The sequence below is a fragment of the Miscanthus floridulus genome, chromosome 1 (assembly GCF_019320115.1).
Source record: "Miscanthus floridulus cultivar M001 chromosome 1, ASM1932011v1, whole genome shotgun sequence".
In the NCBI taxonomy this organism is placed as follows: Eukaryota; Viridiplantae; Streptophyta; class Magnoliopsida; order Poales; family Poaceae; genus Miscanthus; species Miscanthus floridulus.
Genome location: NC_089580.1, coordinates 191,984,219 through 191,994,477, shown reverse-complemented (window position 1 = coordinate 191,994,477; position 10,259 = coordinate 191,984,219). Strand labels below are relative to the sequence as shown.

Genomic DNA, 10,259 nt, shown 5'->3' with positions numbered 1-10,259 from the left:
CTATAGTACCTGTCACATCAAATGTTTGCGGCCCATGCATGGAACATTAAATATAGACGAAAAGAAAAACTAATTGCACAGTTTGGTGGAAAATTGCGAGACGAACGTTTTAAGCCTAATTAGTCCATGTTTGAACACTATTTACCAAATAAAAACGAACGTGCTACAGTAGGCCCAAAATCCAAATTCGTGAAACTAAACAAGGCCTGAGAAAACCCCGTCGCCGAATCGGCAGTTGGACCGATGGAGCAGCTGAGCTGAAGCTGACACGCGTCCGCCGCCCAGATTTCCCCCGGCAGCGACACCACCAGCGCCGAACACGCCCGCTCCAGTAGTGACGCGGCAGCCGTCCCGGGCCCACCCCCCATATCCCATTCCCAATCCCACCCAAGCCGAGGCACACCACTTGCCGGTCGTCGCCTCCTCCAGAGGCCAGCCGCCTATATATAACCGCCCCGAACGCCTCGCCTAGACATCACCACCGGTCACCGAAACGCAGCAGCTGACAGACACCTGACGGACCGCTAGCTAGCAGCTGAGTTGAGCTAGAGCGAGGAAGAAGAAGAGCTACCTGCTGCTGCTTCCTGTCGCAGCAACGAAAGCTCCATCTGCTTGCTTGCTCAATATATAGCTTGCTGCTTGCACACACACCACCTCACCTCCACCTCCATGGGCGGCAGCGCGGAGACGAACGGCGGGGCCGGGGCGGCGCGGGTGCCGGTGCCGCCGGCGCGGCCGTTCCTGGACACGTTCCGGGGGAACCTCAAGGAGACCTTCTTCCCGGACGACCCGTTCCGCGGGGTGGTGCGGGAGCGCGGGGCTGGGCGACGGACAGTCGCCGCGCTGCGCTACTTCTTCCCGTTCCTCGAGTGGGCGCCGGCCTACAGGCTGGGCACCTTCAAGTCCGACCTCATCGCCGGCATCACCATCGCCAGCCTCGCCATCCCGCAGGGCATCAGCTACGCAAAGCTCGCCAACCTGCCGCCCATCCTAGGACTCTGTAAGCTGCTCTGCTGCCTACCATAGCTAGCATGCAAGCACTCTGTTCTTCAGGGTTCACTTTCAGGCGCCATTGCTTGTATTCTTTCCGCGCCGGCGTCCGTCGGCATGCACGCACTGCACGAACATCCTGAGATACTGGTAGTACCAGCGAAGAACTCCTGTGATAACGTACGATTGCCTACTTCTTGTGTGTGCGTACGTGCAGACTCGAGCTTCGTGCCCCCGCTGGTGTACGCCCTGATGGGGAGCTCCAAGGACCTGGCGGTGGGGACGGTGGCGGTGGCGTCGCTGCTCATCGGCTCCATGCTCGGCAGGGAGGTGTCGCCGACGGAGAACCCCGCGCTCTACCTGCACCTCGCCTTCACCGCCACCTTCTTCGCCGGCGTCTTCCAGGCCTCGCTCGGCCTCCTCAGGTACGCATGCATGCTAATTGCTAGTGCTAGCCAGCTACAACGTACTCTCTGTATGCACTCGCTCTCGTGGCGGATTAGGCCCTGTTCACTTAACTTATCAGCCGATTTATCAGCCAGAATATACAAATATATAGTATTTTTCTCTCACACTAAAACAGCTTCAGCTGGCTTATAAGCCGGCTTATGTATCAGCCGAGCAGAGCCTAACCTTAATTCATAAGCCTCTCCAGCTCCGGCCCCTCCCAAAAGCATTATGTAGTTGGTGAGTGAACAAGTAAAAAATGCCAAAAGTGCAGTGCAGTAGGTAACTTGTCAAAACTCAAAAGTCAGTTTCTAGAGTGTAACTATTATTCTACTACTGGTACCACACTACCACTGACTCTACTACTACAGAGCAACTGCTGTGATCAAATGATAGATGGTCGAGTGAGTCTTCACTCTTCACCAAGACCGGAACTTTTAGGGCGTGGTATAAGCTTTTAGTAGGTGAGAAGTGAGACTGTAACTGCCGGCTAATAATCTGATGATGTATAGGTTGGGGTTCATTGTGGACTTCCTGTCGCACGCGACGATCGTGGGGTTCATGGCGGGCGCGGCGACGGTGGTGTGCCTGCAGCAGCTCAAGGGCATGCTGGGCCTCGACCACTTCACCACCTCCACCGACGTCGTCTCCGTCATGGACTCCGTCTTTACCCAGACACACCAGGTACATACTACTCATCACCTCTCCCAACTCCCATGGCCATGGATGGACCATGCGTGTGTGGCCGTGTGCACGACACGGCGGCGGCGAAGGCATGGGCAGGCTGTAGAGCTACTAGCTCCCTGGCCCTGCCCCTGCCCTGCAGCAAGGTAAGGTTACGTCGCGTTGCGTGCGCGTCCGGCAAGGCCAGGGCCGACCTGCACCTGCAGCGGCGACAGGGACATGAATGCCCTGCAGTGCTTGCATTTGTAGCTTGCTGCAGGGTTCCATGTCACGGGCGATACGTTGGTCCCGTCGTTTTCGAGAATTCCGGATGCTCATTCATTTGGAGAGTCATTTTATTATATATACCAACTAAACTAATCAATTTCACTGCTGCTGAGTCCTGACGCGCTGGGTCGGTTTTGGATGATTGCAGTGGCGATGGGAGAGCGTCCTGCTCGGCTGCGGCTTCCTCTTCTTCCTCCTCCTCACCCGCTTCATCGTAAGTAACTAGTAGGAGTAATTTTCTTTATCTCACTCACTCACCTCTATCAACATATTTACACTCACCTCGATTATCCTCTAAATAAATAAAAACGTAAAAAAGCGTGAGGGATCTTCTCTACTCCTGCTGCTAATAGAAAAGGTTAGGCACGAGAATCTCTGTGAAAGGCTCGTCCAATCATACCAAAAGGAGTAATACGAGGACCACAAGAGAATCGCCTAACCATGGGGTGTTTTTCCTTTCCCTTATTCTCTTATTATTACTTTGTGCATAATTGACGATCATGACGTAATACCGCACTTGTACTAAGATCGTGACCGGAGATAGATATAGCCAGCTTGGGTTCACAACTTTACTGATATTTATTTATGACAAGAAATTACACCGAAGAACATGTGTCAGATTGGAGCCTAGAACCACTCGTGTTGACAAGATGCTTGCAACGTTTCTGAAACAAATATCTCACCTGCAGCAACAGTAATTAATTGAGAAACGAGTAATAAACGTGCGGTTAATTTGAGTGGATATGCAGCACCTTCAAGTAATCTAGTAGCCTACTAACAACTAGCCTAGTGAAGAATCCGTGACTGCTAGATATGCAACAAAGACAAAGTTTGTCATGTCATGAGTCACTCAATCAACACACAAATAAGGAATGGATCTCGTGACCCCAGTTGGTGGGCGACAATGGCATCGACCCTGATCCAGGCACTTTTGGCTTTTGGGTAGCGTACACATTGCATCGGCGAAGATCCAATCTGCTGCCTGGGCAGCTTTGGCTTCTTTATAATCCTGCATATCATATATCCTCTTCTATCCCAGCCATAATATTAGCTTGAATATTCGAATCCAAATCGACCTCTTTTATCGCTTGCCTTTGCGTCCGGAAAACAAAAACAGCCCCCATGTCTTGTCGTGCTCAAGACGCTAATGATGGCGGCGTCACGTGCAAGAGGCCAAGATCCACCAAACAAACTTTCCACTGTATTATAGATGTGTAGTTTCTCAATCGTCCTGTTTCTTGGCGCATGCAATCGCAGCTTATCTGGCTTGTGCGATCGAGGATGAATAGAATCCATGCATGGTCAGTCAACTGTCGCCGAAGATTCTGAACTCTGTAGTTTCAGTACTTCTTGGTCTAAAGTCTGAACTTTCATGCTCTAAGCACATTCTGAATTACTGCATGTTTTAAACCTGACTGAACTTCATGTTTCGAAGTCGTTAAGTTTAAATAATAACGTAATCTTACTTGTTTTGACAGAGCAAGAGGCGGCCCAAGCTGTTCTGGATCTCCGCGGCGGCGCCGTTGACATCAGTCATCCTCGGGAGTGTCTTGGTGTACCTCACTCACGCTGAAAACCATGGTATTCAAGTGGTGAGCAGAGCACGACTCCTGAACTCTGTCTGATACAATACAAGCATCACATTGTCATTTGTCAACAAGAAATGCGTGAGCATACAGAAAAAAAAAAGGTTATTGATTCATGACATTTTTTCTTCCTACGATGTAATAGATCGGTTACCTGAAGAAGGGTCTGAACCCACCATCGGTGACAAGCCTGCAATTCTCACCACCCTACATGATGCTTGCGCTCAAGACTGGGATCATCACCGGCGTCATCGCCCTGGCTGTAAGTCTTAGGATCCATCCTTGTCTCACTGCTAGCTAGCTAGTTACATGCCTGCAAGTGCAAGAGTTTGTTTCCATGGAGTAGATAGATAGATGACGCATGCAAGTACTTACAGTGGCTAGTTTGTTGTCAAATGCAGGAAGGCATTGCCGTAGGGAGGAGCTTCGCCATGTTCAAGAACTACAACATCGATGGCAACAAGGAGATGATCGCGATCGGGACGATGAACATCCTGGGCTCCTTCACGTCCTGCTACCTCACCACGGGCCCCTTCTCGCGGTCCGCCGTGAACTACAACGCCGGGTGCAAGACGGCCATGTCCAACGTGGTCATGTCGCTGGCAGTGATGGTCACGCTGCTGTTCCTGACCCCGCTGTTCCACTATACCCCGCTGGTGGTGCTGTCGGCGATCATCATCTCCGCCATGCTGGGGCTCATCGACTACCAGGCCACGATCCACCTGTGGCAGGTGGACAAGGTGGACTTCTGCGTCTGCGTCGGCGCCTACCTGGGCGTCGTCTTCGGCAGCGTCGAGGTCGGGCTGGTCGTCGCCGTCTCCATCTCCCTCCTCCGCGTCCTGCTGTTCATCGCGCGGCCCCGGACCACGGTGCTCGGCAACATCCCCAACTCCATGGTCTACCGGAGGATGGACCAGTACGCCACCGCGCAGACGGTGCCCGGCGTGCTCGTGCTGCGCGTCGACGCGCCCATTTACTTCGCCAACGCCAGCTACCTGCGGGAGAGGTAAGCAATAATGCACGCAGCTCGATCAACGGATTCCATGGATGGATGGCGAGGACGATCTTGAGATCTTACCGGTGTTTGCTTTGGTCAGGATCTCGCGGTGGATCGACGAGGAGGAGGAGCGCACCAAGGGCAAGGGCGAGATGGGCGTGCAGTACGTTGTTCTCGACATGGGTGGTGAGTAGTCAGTTCAGTTGCATCGCATGGTTTTCCCTCAACTCTGAAACTCGATCGATCTGCATCAGAAACTTGATCTGTGTTTTCTTCTTGGTTCAGCCGTCGGTAGCATCGACACGAGCGGGACGAGCATGCTGGACGAACTCAAGAAGTCCCTGGACAGAAGGGGGGTGCAGGTAAGAGCAGAAGCAATGCCACTCCCATCCTCTATTCCTCTGGCACGCGCTTTACTTGTTCTGAATGAACTCCAGCAGAGTTCTGAAATGCATGTCATGGCATGAACATGAACATGAACGCCGGCAGATTCAGCAGTGCTCTTCCGTGTGTCTTTGATTCATTCAGATCGTGCTGGCGAACCCGGGCAGCGAGATCATGAAGAAGCTGGACAGCTCCAAGGTGCTGGAGCAGATCGGCCACGACTGGATCTTCCCGACGGTGGGCGAGGCGGTGGCGTCGTGCGGCTACGTGCTGCACTCGCACAAGCCGGCCGGCGTGGTCAAGGACAGCGCCGCGGCCCATGAGAGCATGGTCTGACTGATCCATACGAGAGGACCGTCAACCGTGTGTGTACGTAGTATGGTTGAGTCTGACGTAACCTGTCGTCACGCGAACCGAGATGAATTATAACGCATCTCGACTATTGTACACCTGTAGTCCTGTACTATCGAGGAAAAAATTCAGAGAGAATCCCACCCGTTTTTTTGGTGAAGAACATGGTCTTTAATTTGTACGTGCGGACATTCGCCGTCTCAATGGCCTCCACGGGCTCCGGCCGGGCGAGAAATGTCAGGTCTTGCTGGACTCCAATGGGCAAGCCCTTGTGTCACCCTCTTTTGAAAATCGCCTTATAAAGTTATGACCGGAAACATCAAGGTTAATACTAGCTGGACGTGTTAGTATAATAAGGAAAGATAAATCCTAGAAATCGTATGATAATCGGAAACTTGTGTCCTTTAGTTTGAAAAATTCTAATCATCGTCATCATAATAGTCATTAGATATATTTTATTTTATAAAATCCATTCTACCATTTTTTATTTAAATATATACAAAACAAACCCCAAATCTTTGTCTACACTATTCGCCTCTGGCATTATAGAAGATAATTTAAAATACTCCCTGGATTTGCATCTAAATTAACTACCTCTACATTAAAAATGATAATTTCTCCTGCTTGAATCTCGTTCAATATGCAATCTCGTGCAATCCCATCTCCAACCGAGACCACTCAATCGATCTTGTCGGGGACCAATACTAGGGTACCCAAAGAAGAGGAGCTAATGGTCATCAAGATTTATTCACCCGAGCAGTCAAGAGCGCGACTACAGCTCCAACCGATCCCAAGGTGCGCGGGCTCCGCCTCGCCTGACCTCTGGGGGCGGGCTCCGCCTCGCCCGACCCCGAGGCCGCGGGGATCTCACCCAAGGCCGCGGGCTCTGCCTCGCCCAACCCCAAGGACGCGGTTTCCGCCTCGCCCTACCCCGAGGCCATGGTTCCCACCTTGCCCGACCCCTTGTGTTCGGGCTCCGTCTCGCCCGACCCTGAGGCCGCGGTTTCCGCCTCGCCCGACTCCTTAGGTGCGGGCTCCGTCTCGCCCGACCCCAAGGCAGTGGTTTCCGCCTCCCCCGACCCCTTGGGTTCGCGCTCCGTCTTGCCCGACGGGGACCCATACCGCAAACGACTCCAGGTCCAAGCGTATGGGCCTGGGTAAAAACTCTGACACTAGGGAGGCGACTGACACACCTCGATGTAACCCGTGGCCACGACGGGCCATACCTGAGGGTTCACATCAAGAACAGCGTCGGGCGTACTGGTGCTGTTCTGCCTAACCCTCGTACGAACGATGACAGGCGCGTCAGTTCACCACGACGTCCGCAGGGACGGGATGGAATGCCATGACCGGCAGACGACGTCTGCGCATGGCGCCAGTGACGGACAGGGCCATGGCGTGGAGCCATCCCTGTTGACATCTACGGGATCGACGGGACCCGTATGAAGGAGAAGAAGGACCTAGCGATCCCGAAGGCCCTCTCCCTCTCGTTTCTTCTCTTTTCCTCCGCTGTAACCCGTGCTTTCCCTTGGTCTATAAAAGGGAAAGCAGGGCGTCCCATGGAGGGGGACTTGAATCGGATCGATCCAGGCCAGACCCGATCGAACCACCATGAACCCATCGAACCTCGAACCGACCAGAACACAACACAAGCACACGGCTGAGCAGTAACCGAGCTCTTGGCACCCGTTCATTCTTTCCACCAGAGACCTAGGACCTGTCCCTCTCTCGCCCGTTTGTAGCCCCTACTACAAACTTTCAGTGCTAGTAACACGAGCAGCAGCGACGAACTGGACGTAGGGACATTCTGCCTAAACCAGTATAAACCTCGTGTCCTCTAAGCACACCATCCGAGCCAGACGCGCAATACTAGAAATTTACTTGTTGGTGGTAACTCAAAACACCGACAGAAACGAACCCCGGACTGTGGCTCGAGGATTATCGGCTTGCTTGCCAAGCCGGTGGAGCGGATAATGACGATTTCATTATTCGCAACCTTCCATTGTTCTTGGCCGATTCGGCGCGAACGTGGTTGGAGCACCTTCCGCCCAACAGAATCCAAAGTTGGGCGGACCTAAAAGAGATCTTCAAATATCCACCACCTATTGCAAGTGGTATAAATCAAATTGGTTTCCACATGTGGTGTTTCTAAACCGATATCATCATGTTGATTTCACTTTGGAATTTATATGCTTTCTCCATGCATTATATAGATTAAACTCCCTTGAGCATTAATTTGCCAATTGTGCGTAAACTACATTCTTCATCATATGTATGCATATATTTAGGGGGAGCTTGGTCTATGTAATGTGAGAGTCAAATTTTGTGACATATTCCACTCCACATACAAAGGATCACAAAGTTTGACCCTCCCTTGTGCTACTAATGTCTTCCTTTTCGGTGTTTGATTCCAAAGGGGGGAAAATTTCTAGGACCAAAAGCAAGCCCGATCATAATAATTTACAAGTGGTAATGGTCCAAGAAACGGAGGATAGTGGATTATGTAGTTAGGGGGAGGTTTAAATCCATAATGCCACATGGGGACATTTGCAAGGGCAAGATAAGTTTCCAAAGATGTTTATCATGTGGTATCTTTTAGTATCATATAACCTTGCCCTTTGCATTACATCCTAGCAAGTAAATAGTTTTTAAATTCCAAAAATTTTATTATTTGCTTGTTTTGGTCGTGTTGTCATAATCACCAAAAAAGAGGAGATTATAAGGAAAATGGACCCTAGGCACATTTAGTTTGGATTTTGGTGTTTGATGATCAACCCAACCAAATTGGACTAACGAATTTGCAAGTAATTGTTTTGTAGTTCAAGAGGGTGCAAACGTGACTTGGACAAAGGCGACATGATGATCCGATGATCAACACCTTAAGCAAGATCCTAGAAGCACAAGAGAGGATCTAAGATATCAAGCAAAGTCCAAGCACGAAGATAGAAAACAAGTCGGATGCAAGATCGCGAAGAAACGAGCTCCACAGAGGTGATCGAATGCGGCCCTATGAGGACTGGACGCGTCTGATCAGTTGCTCGGCAACAGCAGGCGTCAGCAGTAGTGACCGGACGCACTGATTTTACTATTCATCGTCGCGGCAACAACTCAGTGAGGACCGGATGCAGCGGCACTGGATGATCGGACGCACAAAGTGCAGCGTCTGATCATGTCCAGAGAGGTTCCAGTGAGGCGCAAATACGACGGACGCATCTGGTCGATGATGACCGGACTCGGCAGTGTGTCCGATCTCTACACGCGTGCTCAATGGTCGGGACGACCGGACACATCCGATCAAAACGACAGCAGTGTCCGGTTAGTAGCAGAAAGCTAGGTTTCACCCTCAACGGCTACTTTCTCTACGTGGCTTATAAATAGCCCCCCCCCCAATCGGCCATTTGAGTGTAGGAGAACTGAGGAAACATACCAAGGGTGTTGATACACTATTTTAGTGATCTCTATTTGCATAGTGCTTAGTGATTCATTAGGTAATTAGTGTAGGTACTTTGCGAAGTGCGTAGGTTAATTAGACCACCGTTTATGTGCTTGCTCTTGGTTTAGGCCTAGTGTTTAGTGAGGTTTGCACACCTCTTACCACTCGGTGCTTGCGCGCACCATTGTTGTACATCAGAGGGGCTTGTAGCCTTGCGAGATCACACCAACCGTGTTTGTGGTGTGGCCGTCACCGTGTACCGAAGGGAACAAGGCCCGCGGTGGTCCGGCTAGAAGCTTGATAGTGAAGACAGCGGGGAGCGGTGCGGAAGAGGCTTGCCAGAAGGCACACCGGAGACCCACTTACGCGTGGGGAAGGCTCGGGGCTATCCATGGAGTTACCCGACCGAGAGCTTGGCCCTTGCGAGGGATTCCTTGCGAGGGGCTCTAACGAGGACTAGGGGGAAGCTTGCGTGCTTCTCGATACCTCGGTAAAATTACCAGAGTCGTCGATGGGAGTTTGCATATCTCTACCTTACTCTTTAGCTTCCGCATTTACATTACAATCTTGGTTTGTGCTTTACTTTCCTAGCTTAGTGATAGGCTAGTTGATGGGTTTAGAACGTAGGTTGCATAACTCCTTTTTGCGGTAGAGATAGCAACACACTAGCTAAATTGTAGTTGCACATCTAGATAGTTTATCTTTTGCATAGGTTTTTGCTAAGGATAGAAAAAGAGGCCATAGTTTAGAGTTAGAGTTTTAAGTTGCCTAATTCACCCTCCTCTTAGGCGTCATGGTCCCTTACACCAATCTATGCATATGTGCTTGCTTCAAACTAAACACTCTAGCACATATGTAGGGGGAGCTAATACTACCAATTTGGGTTTGTGGTACTTGTCCAAAATCATTTATACATGGTAAAATTGCTTGGGCAAGCAACTTAAATCCATTTGAGCTTAATTTCTATATCTTTGTAGAGGTGTCATCAATTACTAAAAAGAGGAAGATTGAAAGGTTCTTGTTTAGTTTTGGTAATTGAGTGACATAGGTGATTAGTCCACATGTGCACTCGTGTGAGCAACTCATGCCATAGAGGTGAAATGGCTTGGATACGTTGCAA

At 50.8% G+C, this 10,259-nt stretch overlaps 1 protein-coding gene across 1 annotated transcript; it reads left to right on the top strand.

Moving 5' to 3' along the window:
- Positions 1-470: 470 nt before the first annotated feature.
- Positions 471-5,869, top strand: LOC136552462 (sulfate transporter 3.1-like). Its single transcript, XM_066544033.1, has 10 exons — positions 471-1,000; positions 1,208-1,415; positions 1,950-2,121; positions 2,537-2,602; positions 3,867-3,980; positions 4,120-4,236; positions 4,376-4,980; positions 5,072-5,157; positions 5,257-5,333; positions 5,500-5,869. The coding sequence occupies exons 1-10, from the start codon at positions 670-672 to the stop codon at positions 5,689-5,691; spliced, it is 1,968 nt and encodes a 655-aa protein (XP_066400130.1). The 5' UTR covers positions 471-669; the 3' UTR covers positions 5,692-5,869.
- The last annotated feature ends 4,390 nt before the right edge of the window (positions 5,870-10,259 follow it).